We start from the raw sequence: 27,742 nt of genomic DNA, 5'->3' as shown, positions 1-27,742 counted from the left end.
GGTCAATCAGGGCATTATACTATCAGGGCATTATACCTTTCCGTGAAGACTAGATTTACCGCTTGCCTTCCTAATTTCGTATCAACTTCCGGTTGAAAATCATGGAAGAAGACATGTTTACCAGTGTTTCAGAATTATTCAATGAATTCGAGAAGGATAGAAATTCATCAACTTTTATTTCATTTGACTACAAAAATGACGGTCATGAGGACAAAAGTAAAATCCTGTTTACACTCGAGAGGACCGATGGGGAATCAACTGATGAAGAAAGTGAAAATGAAAGTAACTTTACTACATGCACAGCCCTGAAAGAACTCGGCACGACAGATAATGATTCGTCGGAAAACGACGATACTTTGATCATTCCAGAGAGATTGTTCAATGAATCTGAAGCCCACATTAACAAAACTAATGATACGAGTTATAAATTGACCCATGAAAGTATCCTCTATGAATGGTTAACAAAGGCATTTGACAAATCTTACATGCGGTTTTTCTTTTTAAGGCAAGCGGTAAATCTAGTCTTCCCGACTCCCGATGGTCTCGGATTTCAGTTGTTTATCAGGTGCACAGAAATTCTTCAAAGTTTTTGGCATATTTTATGGGTTTAAATAGATTTATTAATACATGCATGAAAACTAAAACAAAGGACTATATTTGGTAATGATAAATATTTGCCCCTAAAATGAAACTTTGACAGAGAATTATTTATTTATGTTCTGAACATGCAGCTTCAAAGCTTTGAATATTTTCATAATCCATGACTTGTTATTTTTGATATGACATCAGGAAAATGACATAAATTTAAAATTTCAAGAATTTTTACAGAAAAAGGTGACATTGTAAGTGAAAGTCAATGAACGTAGGCCTGCTCCTGTGCTCCAGCTTAATTATTTTATATAATTGCAATGCCCAATAATTTTTAAGGAGTAAAAAAGTTGTCAGTTTTTTATGTCCATTGTGTAAAGTATGACCCACTGATTCCATATCAGCAATTATTTCTCAGATCGGGTGAAAATTAAGCTTTTTTATGGATGTTTTAAAAATGCAGAATTCTTACAGAGTTAGCCATCTTTCTGAGGAAAATGATTGGAATGCATACATCAGCAGATGATACAGGAATGCTAGATCAAAATAATTTTAGAATATAATATAGGTACCAGTTAGTTAATTTTGCCTGAAATTTCACAATATTCTTGTACCACTTTTGGGACACAGAAGAATATACCGTATAACGGGTATTTTTTACGTGCTGCTAATTTTTACTAATTTTTACGAGTTTTATAAATTCGTAAAATTTAAACGCGTAAAATTTCACGTAATTAATAAAACGGCTCTTGTAAAATTTCAACATCGTATGTGTAAAAGTCACATTGTCATTAAGCTCACTCCCTGGAGGCTATATAATTAGTACTGTTGGTATTTTGAGCACTTTTAAGTCAATCATCAATCGGGATCATACAGGTAAATCAATCAATTAAACCTACCTGGTCACTCTTTATTTTTAGTATTTTTACGAGACGCATAACTTCTGATGATGACAATGATTACAAATCTTCCAATTATACCCGTGTTTTCAATCTTTGACCCTTTCTTTTGTTTCATCTGCTTTGAATAAAACTTCGACTTTTTAATACACTGTAATACTTTCACTTCAATTATGATAGTTTGAGTTGTCTCTCTTTTTTTTTTTCCGGTAAAACCAGAAGAGCACATGTTGTGCCTAGCTATGTGTTTTATAATATATGGCTGCCATATTGGATAATGGAACGAGCAAAAATAGAACAAATTTGCTCCAGTATGCCTTGGAAAATTCGTGTGGCGAACAAGAACGGTTGAATACTTGCCTGCATGTAATATGCATTTGTAGTGGTATAACCGAGAAAGATACTAACATATGTTTTGACAAATTACTTGTCCATATATGAAAATAAAAGATTTTAAAATTTTTTAATCAATTTTTAAAACGACTAATCATGCCATACTTCAAATATTCGGGTTGGTAATTTTAGGGGGCATCTCAAACTTCATAGAAAGGTTATCAGAACATTTGAAAAGCGAGGCAAAATAGTTTATTAAGCTGTACTATTCAAGCTCTTTTTTGATTCGGAGTCAAAACGAAGCTGAGGAAATCAGGAAAGTTATCTTCCCCTTGCTTGGGCATTACTAGATATAATACTGTAGACGTACTTTTTTCCACGGGGTCATAATTCTGCTGAATCTCAATTTCTGTTTAATCCGCTGGTAGAAAATTACGAGGATTTTCTAGACTGTCATAATATGCCTTACAATTATATTAAGTACGCTTGGACAAATTACCGCGGAAATTTTGTGACCGCATACATAGCGTAAATTAATACCACGCGGAAAAAAGTACTTATACAGTACTGAAAATGATCATAACAATGAGATATGTAAATATTGTTTTGGAGCAGGTCTGCGCTCTATGTTTTATAGTAAAAATTGAGCTATTTTTTAAAGATTTAAATTTTTATACCCCCCCCGCAAACGAAGTTTAGGGGGGTATATTGGAATCACCATGTCCGTCCGTCTGTCTGTAGACGAGATTTTGTCCGGACCATTACTCAGAGACTGTCTGAAAATTTGTACACGTATTATTCACCATATGAAGGTGTGCACCTGATATTTTCATCTTGATTGGATAATCATTTTGAATTTTACAGGTGTTTTTTCATTAGCTCACCTCAACGAAGTTGGGGGAGCTTATGTAATACCCTCGGCGTCGGTGTCGGTGTCGGCGTCCCGGGTTAAGGTTAAGTTTTTTGGAGCAGTTTTCTTTTTAAGTACTTCTATGTCCTATATTGATTAGACACGCAAGAAAGATGTTTCTTGTGTGTTTCATTGTACCAGTCAAAGTTTCAGATGCTGCAATTTCAGCAAAGGAATGACCAGGTTAATGTTTTTGAAGCAGGTTAACATTTTTGGTGCAGTTTTTGGTGTAGGTCTCATTTCCGAGTAACTATAAGCCCTATATTGACCAAACTTGCATGGATGGTACATCTTAGGATGCATACTACCAGGCTTGCTTCGGATGCTGAATATGACCTACCGGTTGAGTGAACAGGTTTATGTTTCGGTGCAGGTCTCATTTCCAAGTAACTATGAGCACTATGGTGACCAAACTTGCATGGATGATACATCTTAGGATGCATATTACCAGACTTGCTTTGGATGCTGAATCTGACCTACATTTTCTGGTTGAGTGAACAGGTTAAAGTATTTGGTGCAGGTTTCGTTTCCAAGTTACTATGAGCCCTATAATGACCAAACTTGCATGGATGGTACATCTTAGGATGCATACTACCAGACTTGCTTCGGAGGCTGAATCTGACCTACATTTTCTGGTTGAGTGAACAGGCTAAAGTATTTGGTGCAGGTTTCATTTTCAAGTTACTATGAGCGTATAATGACCAAACTTGCATGGATGGTACATCTAAGGGTGCATTCTACTAGGCTGGCTTCGGATGCTGAATCTGACCTACATTTTCTGGATTAGTGGAAAGGTTAGTTTTTTATACAGGTCTCATTTTCAAGTAACTTTGAGCTCTATGTTGAGCAAACTTGCATGGATGATATATCTTAGGATGCACACTAATGGACTTGCTTCAGATGCGGAATTCGACACACATTTTCCAGATAATGGACCTCGTAAAAGTTATGGGTGCAGGTCTATTACCAAGAAACTTTAAGACTTATATAAATCAAACTTGCACAAATGATGCATCAAGTGATAAATCTCTCAAACTTGCTTCAGATGCTGGATTTTAATTACGTTTTCATGATGAAGTACTAATTTGAAGTTTTATATAGGTCTATTCCAAAGTATCAAATCAAAATTGCATAAACAAAGTTGGGGAACATATTGTTTTTACTCTGTTTCTTATTATTATGTTCCCCAAACGAAGTTGGGGAACATATTGTTTTTACTCTGTTTCTTCTTCTTCTTATTATTATTATTTTTCTTCTTCCTGGGAAAATCTTTTCCTCGAGTGATCTTGTAAACTACACATCCGACTTAGGTGAAACCTTTTTAGGGTCAGTAGGCATGTTATGTAGATTTGCGGAACGAAGGTCATTTTGTGCGCACATGCTTGTATGAGCGCGCATGTGCAACACGTGAAATGACCAATATAATGGATATAGCCGTAACTTTTCTATTTTTTGGTGAAATGTTTAGAAACTCATAATGTAAGGATCTATTAGTAGTGTAGACAAGATGACATGGTCAAAATAGCAGGATCTCACGTGCATGCACGTGAGCCCCGCTCTGATTGGCTGAAATTAAAGTTTCAATATCTTTCTTATTTCTGGACAAAATCCTTTGAAATTTTGAACATAATCATACATTATGAAGATCTATAGCATATATTATAATTATCATAAAAGCATGCGCATACACGTTTGCTGCAATCTGATTGGTTGAAACTTTAAACGCCAATAACTTTTTTGGTTCTCAACCAAACAGGATGAAATTTAGAATATGAATAGGCATGATGGATTCCTACATTATACTACTGTAAAAAATTGAATGCAAGGACATGCATGCACGTGCGCACGCACAATACGTAAATGACCAATATATTTAAAAACGGTAACATTTAAGATATGTTAAAGGTTTGGACAACATGCCATGATTACTTGCATGTGCATGCGCGTGCATGCACGTGCAATACGTTAAATGACATATAGTTGATATCATTGTAGCTTTTATAATTCTTTGATGAAATCCTTCGATACTGAGCACATTTGAAAAAAAGTCTTACAGAAAATGGCACAAAAAGGGAGTTGGGGAGCATTTGGGGACGGAAGATCTTATAGTGATTCTATTGTTTCTTATTAAGGTCTTCCGTCTTCACGGAAGACCTTATAGTGATTCTACTGTTTCTTCTTCTTCTTCTTATTATTATTATTTTTTAGACAAATTTTGTGCACGCGATATCCCTATTCATCGTTACAATTAGAACTAGTTAAGGTCTTCCGTCTTCACTGAAGATCTTATAGTGATTCTATTGTTTCTTATTATTATTCTTCTTTTTTTTTAGACAAAATTTTGTGCAGGCGATTTCTCGTAAACTATTCGGTGGATTTCAATGAAAATTTCAGGAATTATAGGTCAATATATGAATTTTATATAAAATTCCGTTTGTTGGAAAATTCGCTACCAGTGCCAAGTTATGGGCAATTTCCTGATTTTAAAATGCAATTTTGTCCTTGAATGTTCTCGAAAACGGCTCAAGATATTAACTGGAGACTTGTTAGAGATGATAGACCATGAGTTATAGATGTGCAATTTTGCCTTCGTTTGTGTCGTCAGTACTTCCGGTCGCTACAGGAAGTGAATTCAAAATGTGCACTTTTTCAACTTTTTTTGTTTTTCAATATTTTTCTTTGATATAATTAATGGTAATTAAGACCCTACTGGAAAGGCCTAATATAATTTATTTAAGAATTGATCAATCCACACTCTAGATATTCGCATTTAAAAATCTGAAGCGTGTCCAAGATGGCGGCGGTCTCCGTAAACTCCGCCATTAAGCAAGTCGGGTTCTAGAAGGTCAGCTGAGCGTTTAGATGAACGAAACTTCTACCAACAAAATTTATGAAATGTAAAGGATTCTTTAGATTGCTACATCGCAATTACGTTGCATTGAGTATAGTTTTAATATGAGGTTTCCTCAAACTTCTATTGAAATTGCTTTTGTCTGCATCTCAAAGTAGAATACAACATGACTACAAGTGGAAATACGATGACTACAGTCTTTTGTTTTGCACCAGGGAAAACTTATCCTAAACCATGGTTATAAGTAATAGCTTTTCAAGAAACTTGCCTGACTTAATATTCACTATGTTTCTGAAGTATTACTTGACTTCTGTTTATTTTTCCATGCAGGCTTGTGACATATTAAATGAATAGAAAAGACAAAAATAAGAAAAACATTTTTTTTAAAGATTGTTTATTAAAGGTTATATAAATATTTTTGTAATAAATACAAGTTATTGAACATTAATAGTATCACATTCCTTGATCGTCGGAGGGCGAGTGATTTTTTTTTCAGTGAAACATTCCAGTCTTTTCATGAACGTGTAACTCATCTCCACTTTAGGGGTAAACAGGATACAAAATTCGTGGAAAATCTTACCGAATTCACAGCTTTTGTGTTACTTGGCCGTATACGATATTATAATTGTATAATGTGATAAATATACTTTCTAACGCTCGAAATTCCGGTTATAAGAACATATATTTCTAATTTTCATTGAAGCTATCACATCCATAAAATAGATCAAACATTTCAAAGGAATAGCGTTAAGAACTACTTGTGACGTTTGGCATGAAATAATGTATCATGACCCGACTTAAGTAGTAGACAAATGGCGACAAAAGTGCAGAAATATATGACATTGGCATGCCTGTATATAGAGTTGCATGGAATAAAAAGTTGAATACATATCAAAAAAAGGAAAGAAAACAGTATCATTTGTTCATCACTAATAGATTATCTATCTTAAAAATTACTGTTAAAACTCAAGTAACAAATTCCGATGTGATCATCTTGAGCAAAGTTTGGCAAGCTAGCTGTCATTTTACAATTCCAAACTGAATTTTAAAAAAAATGTAATGTATGTTGGAATAAAAAAAAGCAATTTCGCGATATTCGAACGTTAAATTTGAAGCGGGTTCCCAAAGGTGTAATGGGTACCGCAATGGATTTTTACGCTGGCGACCCGGGTTCGATCCCCCGTGTGTCCGATTTTTAAAATAACTTTTTCACATTGATTTTACGTTTTTTTTTTTTTTTTCTGAATCGGACGGAAGACCTCTCGTTGCTTGCAACGAGTGTCGTTTCTAGTTAAGGTCTTCCGTCTTCAGCGGAAGACCTTCTTGTTATTCTTCGGTTTCTTTTTCACTTTTTTTCTTACCTATTATTATTCTTTTTTTCTTACCAATTTTGTGCACGCGATTTCTCGAAAACGGCTCGATGGATTTCCATGAAACTTTCAGGACTCATGTAACATTACTTGAACTTGATTCATTTTTTTCCGATTTGATGACGTCACTTCCGGTCCGGAAATATTGGCGATTTTATGATTTTTGAAGGGTCAGGTTGTCCGCGAACGTTCTAAAAAATGGCTATAGATAGAAACGTGAAAATTTCAGGTATGATAGTCCTAAGTCTATAGATGTGCAAAATGTATTTCATTTTTATCGGAAGTGCCGCACGTTGGCACTCGCTAGCGCCCGAAAATTGTCGTATAGCGAATTTCAAAATTTTTAAGACCTTTCCTACGATATCTTTTTACCTGGAAATATTTTGATAAAACATATAGAACAAAATAAGTGTAGAATTCCAAGATCTTTTAAATGATATCTCGAAAAAAGGGCTGGCCCCTAAAATTAAGGGCCTAGAGGGGCGGAATATTTTTCCTTTATATCTCAAAAAGTATTGAGAATTTGAAATACGTCAAAGAAACAAAGTTGTTCAAAATGTCAACCTTAATCTACGGGCGTCGTCAAAATACGTCCAACGACGTCACTTATGGCCAAACCGGAAGTAGTCGGAAAACGTGTATTTTGGCCTTTCTTGACAAGTTTTCGGGTATCATATGTCACTGGGAACATAAAAATTAATTTTCCGTCCGTCATCATCACTTCCGGTCAAACCAGAAGTAGCAAAAAATGGCGTATTTTTGCATTAATTAACATAGCTATTGAGGATTTAATCAATTTTTGGGCGTTACTTCTCATTTTCGTTAAAAATGAAAACTACTTCCGGTCAAACAGGACGGAAGACCTACTCGTTGCTTTGCAACGAGCTTTGCTCTAGTTAAGGTCTTCCGTCTTTAGCGGAAGACCTTATTGTTTTTCTTCGGTTTCTTTTTCACTTTTATTATTATTGTTTTTTTTCTTACCGATTTTGTGCACGCGATTTCTCAAAAACGGCTCGACAAAATCTTATGAAACATTCAGGACATGTGGAACATCACTTGAACCTTATGCGTTTTTTTCCGTTTTGATGCCGTCACTTCCGGTCTAGAGATATCGTCGATTTTCTGATTTTTAAGGGTCATATTGTCCACAATTTTTTTCGAAAAACGGCTTTAGATAGAAACTTCAAACTTTGAGGCTAGGTAGAGCTATGTTTGGAGAGGTGCATCAGGTATATCAAATTTACCGGAAATGATGCACGTCGGCGCTCGCTTGGCCCAAAAATAGACCTATCACAAATTTCAAAATTTCTCACACCTTTTCTTCAATATCTTTTTACCTGAAAATATTTTGTGAAAACATAAAGAACATAAGATGTGTAGAATTTCAAAATCTTTCAAATGATAAATCGAAAAAAGGGCTGGCTTCTAGAATTAAGGGCCTAGAGGGGCCGAAAGTTTTTCCTTTATATCTCAAAAAGTATTGAGAATTTGTGCGCACGTGCAACACGTAAAATGACCAATATAATAGAAATGGCCATAACTTTTCTATTTTTTGATAATATGCTTTGAAACTCATAAAATAAATATATAATAGTATTATACACATGATGACATGATCAAAATAGCAAGATCTCACGCGCATGCACGTGCGCTTCACTCTGATTGGCTAAAACTGAAGTCTCAATATCTTTCTTGTTTTTCGACAAAATCCTTTGAAATTTTGAATATTTTCATACACTATGAAGATCTACAGCATGACATATAAAAAATATCATGAAAGCATGCGCATGCACGTGTGCTGCAATCTGATTGGCCGAAACTTTAAAGGGCCTAGAGGGGCGGCCTATAACTTTCTTAGTTTTCAACAAAACGGGATGAAATTTAGAATATGAATAGGTATAATGGATTCCCACATTATGCTACTATCAAATTTGAATGCAAGGACATGCATGCGCATGCGCAAAATGATTATACTTAAAACATGGTAACATTTATAGTTGTATCATTTTTTTCTTGATTTTATGTATATAAAGATATGTTAATCGTTTAGCCAACATGTCATGATCATCTTGCATATGTATGAACGTGCGCGCGCATGCAAAAGTTAAATGATATATAGTTGATATCATTGTAACTTTTTATTCTTATAACTTTTTTATTCCTAAGCAAATAAAAAAGTCTTACAGGAATAAGGCACAAAAAGGGAATTGGGGAGCGTTTGGGGAACATCTGTAACGGTCCCCGTTACAATTAACACTAGTTACCTATGTTTTTTATTTTGTGGTTTTGTGCAGACCGTTTCTCAGAAACTATTGCAAGGATTTATCTGAAAAGAAAATTTGTACACTTATAATTCACCATATGAAGGTGTGCACCTGGAATTTTCAACTTTATTTGTTCACTTTTCTGCATTTTACAGGTTTTATTTTTTATTTTCATTGACTTGTTCATTTTGGGCTCATGTATAAGGTTTGAGACATAGAATCTAGAATATCTGCACAAAAATGTGAACTTCAGCTTAAAACTACCGTACTCTTTAAAAAAAAAAAGAAACATCATCAAGTATTAAAAACAGTTTTTACATTACACAGAAGATAATGTAAATTCATTTGTCTCTTGGGAATAATGACTGGACATGCATCCAGTTAAAGATAAATTAATGAGTTTGGTGTGGGAAGTTGGAGTTTGGTGTGGGAAGTTGTTAAGACATCTCTTATCAATTGTTTTATCTAAATCTCCTGGGAATTTGGCACAAGAATTAAAGATCTCTCTTCTCTAATTCTCTTAATTGTAATTTATTGTCTGTCAAAGCACTTCATTACTGGATGACCAGCTACTTATTTTCAAAATGAATTTGATATTAAGTTATCAAGATTAATTTGATTTTGTATAATATGATTTTTTTTCAACAATCAGTTTGCAGAGTGTCATGACACATAATTGCAATATATTTTTTTAATGCAGAAAAAAAAAATGTTACAATGGAATTACAATGTATTAGTATTAATGTTTCATTTGGTTGCACCTTTGTTTTATTCATTAAGAAACATAATGGGCAATTATATTTCATTGCAAATTTTTGTAAGTAAATTGTGAACACCTCTAGATCCATAAAGTATTTGTGAATTGGCACCTTCTCTGAAAAACCCAGCGGGGGGTATTTGTCCCTATTGGACAGTTCTAGTTCCTCTTTCTGTAAAATGATACAAATTACAAAATCGGAATAGGTTGTGACATCCAAAAAATAGAAATTGTCAATACCCTGCTTGGAAACTATGATATTTTTTGTTAATAGATTTCTCGTACAATATATAAAAATTCAGCACATTTCAAGAAATTTTCAAAATATGACTTTTGTGGGGAAAAAATTATGCAATATACTGTATATTGTCCTTAATGTATTTAAAACTGAATTAGCAGCATCACCTGCCACATGTTCAAATCATGACCCCTGGGTAGGGCCGGGCCACAATGGGCAATCAAAGTTTTACATAGGAAGATACAGAAAAAATCTTGAAAAATCTTCATCTTTAAAACAGCAAAGCCATGATTGGTGATATTTAAATGGAAGCATCCTCAGGTAGTTAAGAATGAAGTTTGTTCAAATCATGACCTCGAGAGGGGGAGGGGGACAGGAAGGGGCCAAAATAAACAATCAAAGCTTTTAAAGCTCAAGTGAGCTTTTCAGATCACATTTTGTCTGTTCTCCATCTGTCCGTCTGTTAACTTTTCACATTTTTGACTTTTTCTCATGAACCACTTAGCCAATTAAACCAAACTTGGTACAAAGCATTTTTAGGTAAAGGGGAGATTAAATTGTTAAAAGAAAGGGCCAAGACCCCTCACAAGGGGAGATAATCCAGAAAAGAAAAAAAATAGGGTGGGGTCATTAAAAAATCTTCTAAAGAACCACCGGGACAGAAAAGCTAGAACTTATGTGAAGGTATACTGGGGTAGTGTAGATTCAAAATTATTCAAACCAGAACCCTGGGGGCTTGGCTGGGCCACAATAGGGAATCCAAGTTTTACATAGAAATATATAGGAAAAAAACTTCTTCTCAAGAACCACGGGGCCAGAAAAGCTGGAACCCATGTGGAAGTACTCTGGAGTAGTGTAGATTCTAAATTGTTAGCTCACCTGAGCGGAAGGCTCAAATGAGCTTTTCTGATTACAATTTGTCCGTTGTCTGTCATCGGCGTTGTCGTCGTCGTAAACTTTTCACATTTTCATCTTCTTTTTAAGAAGCACTAGGCCAATTTCAAACAAACTTGGCACAAAGTATCCTTAGGTGAAGGGAATTCAAGTTTGTTCAAATGAAGGGCCATGCCCTTTTCCAAGGGGAAATAATTATGAATAAGTGAAAAATTAATGGCATTTTTAAAAAATCTTCTTCTCAAGAACCACTTGGCCAGGAAAGATGAAACTCATGTGGAAGGATCCTCAGGTAGTGTAGATTCAAGTTTGTACAAATCATGACCCCCGGGGGTAGGGTGGCGCCACAATGGCCAAACAAAGTTTTACATATGAGTATATAGGAAAAGTCTTTAAAAATCTTCTTCTCAAGAACCACTGTGCCAGGAAAGATGAAACTCATGTGAAATCATCCTCAGGTAGTGTAAATTCAAATTTATTCAAATCATGACCCCTGGGTGTTGGGTGGGGCCAAAATAGCCGATCAAAATTTTACATTGGAATATATAGGGAAATTTTTAAAAATCTTCTTCTCAAGAACCACAGAGCCAGGAAAGATAAAACTCATGTGAAATCATCCTCAGGTAGTGTAGATTCAAGTTTTTTTCAAATCATGACCCCTGGGATATGGTGGGGCCAAAATGGCTGATAAAAGTTTTACATAGGAGTATATAAGGAAAATCTTTAAAAATCTTCTTCTCAAGAACCACGGGGCTAGGAAAGATGAAACCCATGTGAAATCATCCTCAGGTAGTGTAAATTCAAATTTTTTTTCAAATCATGACCCCCAGGGGTAGGGTGGGGCCAAAATGGCTGATCAAAGTTTTACATAGGACTATGTAGGGAAATCTTTTAAAATTGTCTTCTCAAGTACTTCAAAGTCATGATCAGTGATATTTATGTGGAAACATCCTCAGGTAGAGTAGATTCTAGTTTATTCAAATCATAGCCCCCAGGGATAGGGTGGAACCACAATGGGGGATCCAAGTTTTACATTAAAATATATTTACAGAAATCTTCTCAAGAATAGCAATGCCATGATTAGTGATACTAGTATTTATATGCAAGCATTTTTGGGCATTGTAGAATTGAATTTGTTCAAATCATAACCCCCAAGGGTAGGATGGGGCCACAATGGTGGATCAAAGTTTTACATAAAAAAGGGGGGAAAATCCCAAGAACAGAAAAGCTATGCTTAGTCATATTGACATGTAAGCATCCTCATGTATCAAAGATTTAAATTTATTCAAATCATGGCCCTTTGGGGTAAGGAGGGAATAAATGGGAAATCAAATTCAAATTATTATGAAGTTATATATAGGAAGAAAATGTTTTTAAAAAATCTTTGTATCAAGAACAGTAAAGTCATATGAAGGCATTCTCAAATAGTATTAAAATTCAAGCCCCCCTCCCCCCTTTCAGTAAACTTTTCAGTTCTGATCTGATTTGTGCTTTTTCCTAGCCGATTTGCTCAGGTGAGCGATGTGGCCCCTGGACCTCTTGTTCAAATCATGATTTCAGGGGGTAGGGAGGGGAATTAAATTTTTACAAAGGAATATATAAGAAAAAATCTTCTGTTCAAGAACAGCAAAGCCATTGTATTTGATATGGAGGCATTCTCAGGTAGTTTGAATACAAGCCCTACTTTTCAATACTGAACTTGTATGTGTTTTTTTCTAGCCAATGTGCTGAGGTGAACGATGTGGCCCATGGACCTCTTGTTAGCTCTTTTGAGCCAAAGGCTCAAAGAGCTAATGCTATGGCCATTTGTGCGGTGTGCGTAAACTTTTTAGAAATTGGGCCATAACTTTAGAACCCCTTGCCCAATCCTTGTCAAACTTGTCACATGGTTTTCTTGGCCCAAGGGCTACCATTTATTTTAAAACAAGGGTTAGGACCCATAAACAAGGGGAGATAATCAGGTAAATAAAACCAAAAGTACTGGTTGCTAAAAAATCTTTTTCTCTAGAACCATGGGGCAGATTATCACCAAACTTAAATACAAGGATAAGGATATGCTGTAGATTAAAATTTGCACTGGGAATTACCCTGAGGCAAAGGACGTGGTCTCAAGGTCACTTCAAAGTTGACAAAAAAATTTACTTTCTAAAAACATTGATAATTTGCTTACTATCAATACTAGGATCATCAAATCTTGTTAGTTGATATATCTTAGGACTTCACATCATGTTAACTCAAAAGTAGGTCACAGTAATCTACTTTTTAGCTCACCTGAGCTGAAAGCTGAAGTGAACTTTTCTGATCAGCCATTGTCCATTGGCTGTCTGTCCATCTGTCCGTCTGTAAACTTTTCACATTTTCAACTTCTTCTCAAGAACCCCTGAGCCAATTTGAACCAAACTTGGTACAAAGCATCCTTGGGGGAAGGGGAATTTAAATTGTTAAAATGAAGAGCTTAGCCCCCTTCAAAGGGGAAATAATCAAGATAAGACAAAAATAGGGTGGGATCAGTTAAAAATCTTCTTAAGGACCACTGGGCAAGAAAAGCTGAAACTTATGTGAAGGTATAATGGGGAATTGTAGATTCTAAATTGTTGAAATCATGACCCCTGGGGATAGGGGGGGCCAATATAGGGAATCCAAGTTTAACATTTAAAAAAATATGAAAAATCTTAAAAGATCTACTTCTCAAGAACCACTTGTCCAGAAAAGCTGAAACTTATTTGGAAGCATTCTGGGGTAGTGTAGATTCTAATTGTTAAAATCATAACCCCCAGTGGTAGGGCCGGGCCACAATAGGGTTTCCAAGTTTTACCTTGAAATATATTGAAAAATCTTTGAAAAATCTTCTTCTCAAGAACTACCTGGCCAGAAAAGCTGAAACTTATGTTGAAGCAGGGCTCTCACACCGCTTTTTGGGACTGGGGCCAGGGCCAGGGTCAGGGCCATTCAAATTGGGAAAATAATCGTCATTTTGGGAAAAGTTGGATGACTAACATTCATTAAAAATATCCTCAAATTTTGCTAATCTAGCATTTTGTCATCAATTTAACTCTGGTTTTGAATAAACAGTTAAACAGAACAAACATAGCTACATAGGCTATTTATGAAAGTACATTAGCTTTGTCATAACTATCTTTGAATGCTGATACTGTGGTTATTTGTCTTTCTGAGTGACAGTCACTAGTCACATAGTCCCGAATTTCCTCAATCACATGGACAACGTTGCTTACCTATACAGCGCGAGACTGAACATGCCGAAGCATGGGTATGTTTCTAGGTGCAGCTTACTAAATGTTTAAATGAAATGTCTATTTTTAGCTCTTCTGAGCCAAAGGCTCAAAGAGCTAATGCTATGGCCATTTGTGCGGTGTGCGGTGTGCGTTAACTTTTTAGAATATGGGCCATAACTCAAGAACCCCTTGGCCAATCAGTGTCAAATTTGTCACAGGGTATCCTTGGCCCAAGGGCTACCCTTTTTATTAAAATAAGGGTTGGGACCCTTAAACAAGGGGAGATAATCAGGAAAACAAAGCCAAAAATACTGGTTACTAAGAAATCTTCTTCTGCATAACCACCAGGCAGATTTTCACCAAACTTACATACAAGGATCAGGATATGTTGAAGATTTAAAATTGTTCAAGGCATGACCCTGGGGCAAAGGGCATGGTCTCAAGGTCACTTCAAAGTTGACCTAAATTTACAAATAATAAAAACATTTATATTTTGCTTACTATTAGGACTAGGATCATCAAATCTTGTAAGTTGATGCACCTCAAGACTTCACATCATGTTAACTCAAAAGTAGGTCACAGTGACCTACTTTTTAAATTTTGTGGGCATTTGTTTTCAAATTGATTTGAAGGCATATTTCGGGCACTTCAAGGCCTATGATCATCAAACTTTGTCAGGTGATGCATCTTGGGTCCTCGAACAACGTTAGCTTAAAAGTAGGTCACCTTGACCTACTTTTTGAACTTTATGACTAATTCTTCTTAAAACATTTAATCCAATCATTTTCAGACACTGAGAGGTTTAGAATCATCAAATCTTGTTAATTGATGCATCTTGGGACCTTAAAACATATTTATGAAAAAGTAGGTCACCGTGACCTAATTTTTGAATTTTGCAGGCATTTGTTTTCGATTTGTTTGAAAGGCATATTTTGATTACCTTCAGACCTAGGATCATCAAACTTGGTCAGCAGATGCATCTTGTGACTTTGAAAAATGTCGACCAAAATATGGGTCACGATAACCTAGTTTCAACATTTTATGGCTATATTTTAGTATCTTAGGTATTTATTGGCTTAGAATCATCAAAACATTGTGAGTTAATGCATCTTGGGTTTTCGGAGAGTAACAAACAAAAAGTAGGTCACGGTGACCTACTTTTGACATTTTATGGCTTTATTGAAGTAATTATGGTACTTATTGGCTTAGAATCATCAAACCTTGTAAGTTGATGCATCTTGGGTTTTCGGAGAATGATGTCCAAAAAGTAGGTCACTGTGACCTACTTTCGACTTTTTATGGCTATATTTTAGTATCTTAGGCATTTATTGGCTTAGAATCATCAAACTTTGTGAGTTGATGCGTCTTGGGTTTGAGGAGAGTGATGACCAAAAAGTAGGTCACGGTGACCTACTTTTGACATTTTATGGCTTTATTTAAGTAATTATGGTACTTATTGGCTTAGAATCATCAAATTTTGTAAGTTGATGCATCTTGGGTTTTCGGAGAATGTTGTCCAAAAAGTAGGTCACTGTGAACTACTTTTGACTTTTTATGGCTATATTTTAGTATCTTAGATATTTATTGGCTTAGAATCATCAAACTTTGTGAGTTGATGCGTCTTGGGTTTTCGGAGAGTGATGACCAAAAAGTAGGTCACGGTGACCTACTTTTGACATTTTATGGCTTTATATAAGTAATTATGGTACTTATTGGCTTAGAATCATCAAACTTTGTAAGTTGATGCATCTTGGGTTTTCGGAGAATGATGTCCAAAATGTGGATCACTGTGACCTACTTTTGACTTTTTATGGCTATATTTTAGTATCTTAGGTATTTATTGGCTTAGAATCATCAAACTTTGTGAGTTGATGCGTCTTGGGTTTGAGGAGAGTGATGACCAAAAAGTAGGTCACGGTGACCTACTTTTGACATTTTATGGCTTTATTTAAGTATCTTTGGCACTTATTGGCTAAGAATCATCAAATTTTGTAAGTTGATGCATCTTGGGTTTTCGGAGAATGATGTCAAAAAAGTAGGTCACTGTGACCTACTTTTGACATTTTATGGCTTTATTTAAGGTCAAGATCTAGTAAATAACTTGAGACTAATTTTTTGGAGCTAGATCTATTATGACGTCATAATCAATTTCAACTTTCTTTTTCCCGTACTTTACGGCGTTAACAGAATTATGTAGAAAATAGGTATTTTCATGACATTCAATTTGAAATCATATGAAAAGTAAACCAGATACCTATATTAAATTTGATATTGGTTTAAAGAAGAGGCCATGAACATACTAATTACTGTTTTCTGTGAGACTGTAGGCAATCTGGATACATTTCCTTTGTCGAATATGAAATAAACTCCTATATGCATGACCGGTTTTCTTAATTTTTCACTGAAAATGACAGTATAAAATGCAGTTTTTCATGTTGTTTACCTACAAATTATGCCCCAAAACACCTTATTTGACCAAGCTAAACTTATAAAGCATCAATAAAGGAATTTATTTCTCAAATTTGATAAATCTGTAGGCACCTTTCATTTACTAGATCTTGACCTTAAGTATCTATGGTACTAACTGGTTTAGAATCACTAAACTTTGTTTGTTGATGGATCTTTGGTTTTTAGAGAATGTCGATCAAAAAGTAGGTCTTGGTGACCTACTTTTGCATATCTCAGGTACTTTTTGGCTTAGAATCACCAAACTTTGTCAGTTGATGTATCTTGGGTTTTCAAAGAATGTAGACAAAAAAGTAGGTCACGTTGACCTACTTTTAAATATCTCAAATACTTATTGGCTTAGAATCTTCAATCTTTGTTTATTAATGCATCATTTGTTTATTAATGCGTCCTCAGAAAACTTCAATCTTAATATAGGTCACTGTGATGTACTTATGGTTTTTTATAGCTTTATTATTAAAAATATTTTCAGTCATTATTGGCTAAGAATCATCAAACTTTGTCAGTTGATGCAACTTGGGTCTTAGGATACTGAAGGTTAGAGGCTTCAAATAGAAGTGATAGATTGTACAATTTATCAGAAGAGCGATTCAAGGCCCTTGGGCCTCTTGTTTGAAACCAAAATGATTTTTTTGTTGATTTTCATGACAAGATACTCTGCACTCATAGTTACACATTTTTGTAAAAACAATAACCTGGTTCCCCGAACCAGTTTACAAATGCATTTGGCGCAAACTAATTAATAGTCGTACATAGAACTTGTTTGTTTCACTTTCATTTGCAATTGTGTTTTGTTTGGGTTTTTTTTCGCGATTAAGTTTCGTGGACTTTTATTATTTAATTAATATTTTGCTATGGAAATTGGGAAATTACACATTTCTTTTGGGAAAAAAGGTACCTTTTTTGCATTGGGAACGGGGCCGAATATCGGCCCCAGATTTAGAGAATCGAGAGCCCTGGTTGAAGCATCCTGGGGTAGTGTAAATTCTAAATTCTTAAAATCCTGACCCCCTTGGCTAGGATGGGGCCACAATAGGGAATCCCAAGTTTTAGGCCATAATAAAAATATTCCTAGATTCTCATCCCTGCCCTCCCCAATTTTATACCCTCGCCTTGATTTTTTTTATTTCTGTTTTTATTCATCTTAATTCTGATCGGGATCGATATTCATCTAACATTCTACTTTCGTTTTAAATCCCACGAAAGTCGACATGATTTTGACAGCTGAAAAAAATGGTAATTGCTGTAATACATGTGTATATATTTTAAACAAGGGTCATTGGTTGAAAAAGATTGGTGATGATGTGAAGTAAGGGATAATGGAACCTTTACTATGACTTTTATTTGGGTATCGTAGATAATACACTGATTGACCAGTCACCAGGTTAATAAAAAATCTGCAAAATTGAAAAAAATAAAAAAAATATATAAAATAAAAGCTGCCCGCCCGCCTTGATTTTTGAAAAAGTTTGGATGAGAATCTAGCAATTTATTTATTATGGCCTTTCCTTGAAATATATAGGAAAAATCTTCCTCTCAAGAACCACTTTGCCAGAAAAGTTGAAACTTATGTAGAAGTATTCTTGGATAGTGTAGATTTTACATTCTCCAAATTATGACCCCACAGGGTAGGGCTGGGTCATAATGGTATTACAAAGGGGAAATCTGGTTAAGAATGGCATGGCCAGAGTTACTCAGGTGAGTGATGTGGCCCATGGACATCGAATTTTTTAGGCATTTGTTTTCAAATTGATTTGGAGGCACATTTTAGACACTTTAAGGCCTATGATCATCAAATTACTTTTGATGCATCTTGGGTCTTCAAACAACGTCAACTTAAAAACAGTCACCTTTCATTTTAATTTTTATGGCTTATATCTTCTAAAACATTTAATGCAATTATTTCAGATATTAAGAGGTTTAATTTAGAATCATCAAACCTTGTAAGTTGATGTATCTTGGGGCTTTAAAACATTTTTTTTCAAAAAGTAGGTCACAGCGACCTTCCTTTAAATTTTGCAAGCATTTGTTTTCAAATTGTTAAAATTGAATATTTTGAATACTTTCAGACCTATGACCATCAAACTTTGTCAGTTAATGCATCTTGGGTCTTCGGAGAAGGTCGACCAAAATGTAGGTCACGGTGACATAATTTTTGAAATTTTATGGCTATATTAAAGTATTTCAGGTACTTTTTGGCTTAGAATCGTCAAAATTTGTCAGTTTCATGCATCTTGGGTTTTTGGGAGAATGTCAACCAGAGAGTAGTTCACAGTGACCTACTTTTGAAATTTTCTTTTTTTATATTTCAGATAATAAGGGGCTTAGAATCATCACACTTTGTCAGTTGATTATCCTGGGCTTACAGTGTTTTAACCAAAATGTAGGTCATGATGACTTACTTTTGCAATTTCAAGGCTTTATTTATAGGTTGCACAACAGTATTAAATTCTGCTATATATTCTTACCAAAAATGTGCAAGTTTGAGTAGATGTACCGGTAATTAATTAAAAACAAACTTCTGAGAAGTTTTCTTTTCAGATCTTGTAAAACAATTCTTTATAAAGATTTTAGTACATGTAACAAAAAATAGATAGCCATCCAGCAAGGCACACAAGTTTATTTCGGTCGATGTCGAGCAGGTGCTTGAAATCAGGGCCATATCACTCTCCACTCAAATACAGTATCAGCGCACCCTAAATTTTAATAAATCTGGTCAATACAGGAAGTTTGGATGTTGTTTTTCATCTCAAAAAAAAAAATCACCTCAAGTCTCGTCTCAAAATGCCCAAATTGAAAGGTGAGATTCAGGAATTATTTTGTCTCAGCCATGATTTGACGTGACTCTAGTGAAATACTTATGACACCTGCATATGTACCGGGTACTTAGAGGCTTCAAATATTTTATACGTAAACTTGTTAAAGTTTTTGTGTATTAATAAATTCATTTAAAGAGATAAAATATGCATGAAAAGTTTGAAGAATTTCTGTGCACTAATAAAGAAGAAATCGCCAAATAATCAAAATCTAGGACTGCAAGGCGTCGAAAGACTAGATTTACTGCTTGCCTTATATAACAAGTATGTTAACAGTGTGACAATTAAGGCAAGCGCAGATACATTTTCAGTGTACTGTTTATAACCTGTCTCTTCAAATTGAAGGTACATATAGATTCTTATGTCACATGACATTTGTAAGGTTGCATTACCAAACCAAAGCCTTATGATCACAGGGCTCAACATTAACTGTAAAATTAAGTAGACTAGTCAGACTATTACCTGGAAATTTTACTAGATCTGAACTCATTTTCACTTGACCTGACCTTATAGGTGTTTTCTGAATTAATATGTTATAATCTGAAAAAATATGATCATGAATCGAACAAGATGTGTTTGTGAAACACTGTGCACTCGGTGGCAACAAAGTTCAAAAAAGGTATTTTTAGCATATAGGTCACAGTCAAAGTAACATGGGCATTGACTTTGGTGTCATTTAAAAGAACACAGTCAGTGGTCCAGGAGTATACTTACCAAATATGAAGTATCTATCTTGTATGTTTCAAAAGTTCAAAAGTTTAAAAAGGTATTTTTATTATTGACCTTGGTGCCATTTCAAAGAACTTAATTAGTGGAGTATGCATATCAAATAAGTCTCTGTGTCCTATGTTTCAAAAGTTACAGCGCAGGTTCGAAAAAGCTATTTTTAGCATGTAGGTTACATTCAAGGTCACAAGGTCATTGATCTTGGTGTAATTTGAAAGAACTTAATGATTGGAATATGCATACTAAATATGAAGCTTCTATCTCCTATGATTCAAAAGTTTTAGCAAAGGTTCGAAAAAGCTAATTTTAGCATAATAGGTCACAGTCAAGGTCACAAGGTCATTGACCTTGGTGTCATTTGAAAGAGCTTAATTAATGAAATATGCATACCAAATATGAAGTTTCCAACTCTCATCATGCTTCAAATGTTATGCTTTATATTATTTTCTGTTGGCAGACAAAGTTTATCAACATCTAAAATATGAAAAAGACTGGACAAATATGTCTGTAATGCAAATGTAATTGTGAACATTATTCAAGTTATGATTATAAAAGTTTCTAAAATTTCTAAAGTATGTGATGGCCCTGGCATTATCATAAAAAAATCTCTTTATTTATGATGGTTATGTGATTTGTGAAGTTTTGATGACTTTTAATCAGGAACACTTTCTTTCACAGTCTTACTTTTACACTTGGACATATTAGTTGTCCATGAAGGATCTGACAACTACTCTACCCTCAAATCTCACCCTTTACAAGCTAGTACCCTGAAACACGATATCTATGACCACCAGAAATGTTTTCTTATTTATTATCAATTATGTACCTCCAAACATCACTTAAGGTAGGTCCATGCTTTTAAACATTTCTGTTCAAACTAAGATTTTTTTAATTTCAATACCTTAAATAACTCAAAGTAACTAGAACACCCATAAAATCCATACCTTTGCAGGCAAAAGAACGAGTGCACTTATAGGCCCCGGTAAAATGTGAAAAAATAAAGAATTGAATAAAGCAAACTCAGACCTGTTTACTCTTACGATTTCGCCGTATTTTTTACGGATTTTTAGTCTAAAATACGTCTCACGTTTTGCCATTATGAAAATACGGAAATCAGAAACAAGTTAGTTTGGAATTTAACAGTTAGTTTTCGTTATGATCTGTCGTAGATTTACTTTATTTATCGCTAAATAAGAGAAAGATTTCAAACACCTAAGCGATATCAGGTTGCCAAAACGATGTGGTATTAAAATGACCTTGTTGTTAAACAATGTTTTTGTAATCAGAAAAGCAGTTTTTCTGTTTTAATATTACATGTATGTAAAATTGATGGAAAATGAAATCTTACTGGCAAATGCCAAATCTCACGGACAGATCTTAAGAAAAATACTGAGAGACAACGTTATGGGTAAACAGGTCTGCAAACTTTCATCTCAAATCATTTATTTATATCTAAACCATACGATTCAATAAATTTTACCACTGAAATCAATGAATATACAAAGAGCAAAGCCAAACAAATGTGGTAGGGGTCAGCCGACATTTGTATTTTTCTATAGTAAATCGAGAATGGTCATTCATTTTTAAGCTTTTGTTTATTACGAGTCAACGTTGTGCAAACTTATGTGAATGACAAAAGACGCATTATATATTTATACAAATTGTGGGAAAGTAGGAAGTTTGTACAAGATTAGGCTGGTACCTAAAATATCAAAAATGTATGAAATGTTCAATGTTTTTCCTATGGCAAACGAGAGCTATTTACCTGTATGACCTTTGTAGAACCCACTTGTTGAATAAATTATTTAAAATATAGATAGTCACGTGGGTTCTACCCAAGTAAGCATCCCTCAAAGGTGCTCACTGTATTGTCAGACTTTCAAGTTTGTATCATTCAAGTCATGCCACTTAGAGATGTTTGTATGTACTGTAAAATCACAAATTTTCGTGGGGTTAAATTTTCATGGTTTTCAAGGTATGAAGAGACCCATGAATTTATGTCCACCATGAAATGTTATTTTTAGCTCACCTGAGCCGAAGGCTCAAGTGAGCTTTTCTGATCACATTTTGTATGTAGTCCGTCTGCCTAGCTGTCCGTCCTTCTGTCTGTCCGTAAACTTTTCACATTTCCGACTTCTTCTCAAGAACCGCTGGGCCAGTTTCAACCAAACTTGCCACAAATCATCCTTGGGTGAAGGGGATTCAAGTTTGTTCAGATGAAGGGCCATGCCCTCATTCAAGGGGAGATAATTGGGAATTAATAAAAATTTGGTTGTATGTTTTAAAAATCTTCTTCTCAAGAACCACTGTGCCAAAAAAGATGACACTTATGGGAAAACATCCTCAGGTAGTGTAGATTTAAATTTGTTCAAATCATGACCCCCGGGGGTAGGGCGGGGCCACAATGGCCCACCAAAGTTTTACATAGAAATATATAGGAAAATTCTTTAAAAATCTTCTCAAGAACCACTGTGCCAGGAAAGATGAAACTTATATGGAAGCATCCTCAGGTAGTGTAGATTCAAGTTTCTTCAGATTATGACCCCCGGGGGTAGGGCGGGGCACAATGGCCGACCAAAGTTTTACATAGAAATGTTTAGGAAAATTCTTTAAAAATCTTCTTCTCAAGAACCACTGTGCCAGGAAAGCTGAAACTTATATGGAAGCATCTTCAGGTAGTGTAGATTCAAATTTTCAAATCATCATTCCCGGGGGTAGGTCGGGGCCACAATGGCCGACCAAAGTTTTACATAGAAATACATAGGAAAATTCCTTAAAAATCTTCTTCTCAAGAACCACTGTGCTAGGAAAGCTGAAACTTATATGGAAGCATCCTCAGGTAGTGCAAATTCAAGTTTGTTCAAATCATGACCCCCGGGGGTAGGGGTGGGGCCAAAATGGCGGACCAAAGTTTTACATAGAAATATATAGGAAAATTCTTTAAAAATCTTCTTCTCAAAAATTGCAAAGCCATAATTGATCATATTTATATGGAAGCATCCTCAGGTAGTGTAGATTCAAATTTGTTCAAATCATGACTGCCTGGGGGTAGGGGCGGGGCCAAAATGGCCCACCAAAGTTTTACATAGAAATATATAGGAAAAATCTTCTTCTCAAGAATAGCAAAGCCATGATTGGTCATGGGACTACTTTTGGATTCAGACTTTTCAATAATAAACCAATTTCTACTTTTTCCTAGCCACAGTGCTCAGGTGAGCGATGTGGCCCATGGGCCTCTTGTTCATATATATTACTACAGAACAATTCTTCAAACACGAATTCAAATCCCCATGAGCCAATATGTTTTTCTCAAACCACAAAATTTTGACCCCTCAAAAATATGTGATTTTACAGAATTTGGTTTGAGGAACAGTAAAGAGAGTTTAGTGTCGTTCATAAAAGTGTCAATATTTTTAACATTCATGCAAGACAATGAGACAGGTATTGAAGTCATGCATATTTTTTAAATTTCAAAATTCAAAAAAACTAATATCAATGCTTATTGTATTTTTTAGCTCACCTGAGCCGAAGGCTCAAGTTAGCTTTTCTGATCACATTTTGTCCGTCGCCCGTCCATCCTTCTGTCTGTCTGTCCGTCTGTAAACTTTTCACATTTTCGACTTCTTCTCAAGAACGACTGGGCCAATTTTGACCAAACTTGGTACAAAGCATCCTTGGATGAAGGGGAATTTAAATTGTTAAAATGAAGGGCCAAGTCCCCTCACAAGGGGAGATAATCAAGAAATGACAAAAATAGGGTGGGGTCATTAAAAAATCTTCTCAAGAACCACTGGGCCAGAAAAGCTGAAACTTATGTGGAAGCATACTGGGGTAGTGTAGATTCTACATTGTTAAAATCATGACCCCCGGGGATAGGGCGGGGCCACAATGGGGAATCAAAGTTTTACATAGAAATATATAGGAAAAATCTTTAAAAATCTTCTTCTCAAGAACCACTGTGCCAGAAAAGCTGAAACCTATGTGGAAACATCCTAGGGTAGTGTATATTCTAAATTATTCAAATCATGACCCCCGGGGGGTGGGCGGGGCCAAAATGGAGAATCAAAGTTTTACATAGTAATATATAGGAAAAAATCTTTGAAAATCTTCTTCTCAATAACCACTGGGGCAAAACAGCTGAAACTTATGTGGAAGCATCTTGGGATAGTGTAGATTCTAAATTGTTCTAATCATGACCCCTGGGGGTAGGGCGGGGCCACAATGGGGAATCAAAGTTTTACAATGTTGAATCAAAGCATCATGTGGTAGTGTAGATTTCAAAATGTTTAAATTATGATCATTTGGGTAGGGTAGGGTCACAATATGCATTTTAAGGGGAAATCTGGTAAAGAATGGAATGGTCAAAGTTTCTCAGGTGAGCGATGTGGCCCATGGGCCTCTTGTTTCAAATGCAGGCGTGCAATTTTCTTAGTTTGTTCACTATGGCTTTAGGCAACTACACAACCTCATTCGATTTGATGAAACAGCGCAGGAAGTATCATTTGGCAAAAGCGCCCATCGATGATCCACTATCAGATTGTTCAAGTGTCAATTTAATTAAACGAAACTCAAAATAGGTTCGGTACGACTTTTCCGGATTTGGGTATTTAGAGGCATTTAAAAATATTCATAGTAGATTTGGGTATCTAGAGGCATTTAAAAATAGTCACATTTGTTTCAAATCCATGCTGATTTAGGTAATGCTAAATGCACTTTTTAATTAGAAATATCCACTAGTGTTTAAAAGCCATTCTCTGTAACCACTTAAACTTCGTTGCCACGCATCGTCACCGATTTTGATGAAACTTCACCCATGCTTAGTACTTGACACCAGAAACAAATATCAAACAAAATTTCATTGCTATGTGTCTCGGTTGCTATGGCAACAGCCGGAAAAGTTTGAAAAATCTAAATTTTCAGCCACTTTAAATCTTGACTTTGGCTTAATAAAAACAAGAAAAAGCAAACAAACCATTCTCACAAAAACATGACACCTTGATGTCACTTATACTGTAAAGAAACTGTTTAGAATATATCTCTAAGTAAGTGGTAACCAAGGGTACTTTTGGAATACATTTAAAATGCTGAAATATGCTGAAAAACACTCCATATTCACTACTGGTAGGTGTTACATGCTCAAACTCAATCAACGACTTAAGAAAAACAATGAAAATGTTTGACCTTAAGTATATAAGTATAAGCAATATTATTCTGTAAATAACTTTTATGGTTGCCATGATAACACAGTGTAGCCATGCAAAACCAGTCTAAAATTGGGTTAATGCTACTGTCTTGAGGAAAAACATGAAAATTCAAGACTGGCAAATATGCATCCTTAGGACCTTGCAACACCAAAACCATAAGAAAAATTGGGCATAATTGCTACTTTGCAGTGTTACCATGGAAACAAAGTACCAGTGCTTAAAAGTGAATTATTTTTCGCTGCATTAAGAATTAAATTGCCATTTAATCAAGAAACAAATTAAAGGACTCAGCTTGAATAGTACTTATCTGTTAGAACTGAAGTTGAATATCATATATTGATAAAATTTGATGAATAAAACAACGCTGTTGCTATAGTTATCAAGAAGGGAAAATGTTCGATTTTGTGAACTTTACATCAATATTATACCCTGTGTGCGAACTTCTTGCATCCACTTAGAGATTGGATGATAGTCAAAATTAAAAGACGAGTTAGCTGTTAATAAATATCAATCATAAAAGTTTTGGGAATCTACATTTAAGGGTATTATCCAAGGAAAGAAAATATTTTCCAGGTTTTTAGGTCACCTGAGTAACTCAGGTGACCTATTGCTATCTGTTTTTGTCCGTCGTCGTCCGTCGTACGTCGTCCGTCGTGTGTTAACATTTGAACATTTTCAGCTTCTTCTCTGAAACCAAGGAACCAATTTCAACCAAATTTGGTATACAGCATTTATGGATAAAGGGGAACATAAATTGTGAATTTCATGGTCCCTGCCCCCCTGGGGCCTGGGGGGTGGGGCCAAAACCACCAAAATTATTGCAATCTTTAAAAATCTTCTCCTTAACTCCTGGACATCAAGCAGGCTAACTGTTGACATGAATGTATTGAGCATTGAGTCCTCTACCAAAATTGTGAAATTCATGGCCCCAGGGTCAGGGGTTCTAGTGCTAGGGCGTGGCTATATAGATTATATAGTGAAAATGCATTATTTCTTTAAAAATCTTCTTCTCTGCTCCTGGGTATTAAATAAACTAACTTAGTACATAGTTATTATGAGCAAGAGAGCCTCTTCCAAAACTGTGAATTTTATGGCCCCAGGATCAGGGGTTCTGGTGTTAGGGCGGGGCTCTATTGATTATATAGTGAAAATGCATTTATTCTTTGAAAATCTTCCTCTCTGCTTCTGGGTATTAAATAAACTAACTAAGTATATAGTTATGATGAGCAAGAGTGCCTCTTCCAAAATTGTGAATTTTATGGCCCCAGGGCCAGGGGTTCTGGTGTTAGGGCGGGGCTCTATTGATTATGTAGTGAGAATGCATTTATTCTTTGAAAATCTCTTTCTCCTCTTTTGGGTATTAAATTAGCTAACTAAGCACATACTTATGATGAGAAAGAGTGCCTCTTCCAAAATTGTGAATTTTATGGCCCTAGGATCAGGGTTTCTAGTGCTAGGGAGAGGCTATATAGATTATATAGTGAAAATACATTAATTCTTTGAAAATCTTTTCCTTTGCTCCTGGGTTTTATGCCAATAATCCAAGTATATATATTTATGATGAAGAAAGGTGCATCTAGCAAAATGATTATTTTTGATGCCCCCCCCCCCCCCCCCCCCCGGTGGGTCAGGGCGGGGGGGGGGGTGTGTTACATAGTCTGAAAATAAATTAATGCTTTGAAATCTGCTCTTTGGTATTAATCAACCATTTTATGATAAAATTTGCAAAATTTTGAAATATATGGCCCCAGGGTCCGTTGTTCCTTTGGGGTGAAGTGCAAAACTGGTTATAAAGTGGAAGTGCATTTTCTCTTTGTTACTCTGATCAACCTCTGGGTATTAATTAATAGAGTAAGCATGCTAAGTTTATAATTATGATAAGCAATGGTGCCTCTTTCAAAATTATGAATTGTAAATTTCATGGCCTCTTGTTTAAAATAGAACCAAAGTTATTTGTTTGAAAGTTGTTACACGATACTCAGGTGACCTATAAGGCCTGTGGGCCTCTTGTTAAGCATATATTTTCTGCTTATTTCCATAGCAACGCTCTATTTAAAGAATCTAATCTGAATTTTTTCAAATGGGGAAACTTGGAGCACACCAACATCTTATAAAATTGATCAATAGTTATGAGGAAATGTGCTTTTTTTAAAAGATAGGATCAGATTTAAACATACAGAGTGTTACTTTGCT

At 35.2% G+C, this 27,742-nt stretch overlaps 1 protein-coding gene across 1 annotated transcript in view; it reads left to right on the top strand.

Moving 5' to 3' along the window:
• Positions 1-84: 84 nt before the first annotated feature.
• Positions 85-27,742, top strand: part of LOC134231705 (zinc finger CCHC domain-containing protein 8-like) — a gene marked incomplete at its 3' end in the record, with an annotated part of 45,732 nt that continues 18,074 nt past the window's right edge. Inside the window, exon 1 of the mRNA XM_062713678.1 lies at positions 85-441. Within this exon, the coding sequence (XP_062569662.1) occupies positions 102-441 (340 nt within the window). The remainder of the gene's footprint in view (positions 442-27,742) is intronic.

The sequence above is a fragment of the Saccostrea cucullata genome, unplaced genomic scaffold (assembly GCF_032062105.1).
Source record: "Saccostrea cucullata isolate Sc308-1 unplaced genomic scaffold, CSIRO_AGI_Scuc_v1 ctg4566, whole genome shotgun sequence".
NCBI lineage: Eukaryota > Metazoa > Mollusca > Bivalvia > Ostreida > Ostreidae > Saccostrea > Saccostrea cuccullata.
This window is presented reverse-complemented; position numbering and strand designations above follow the sequence as displayed.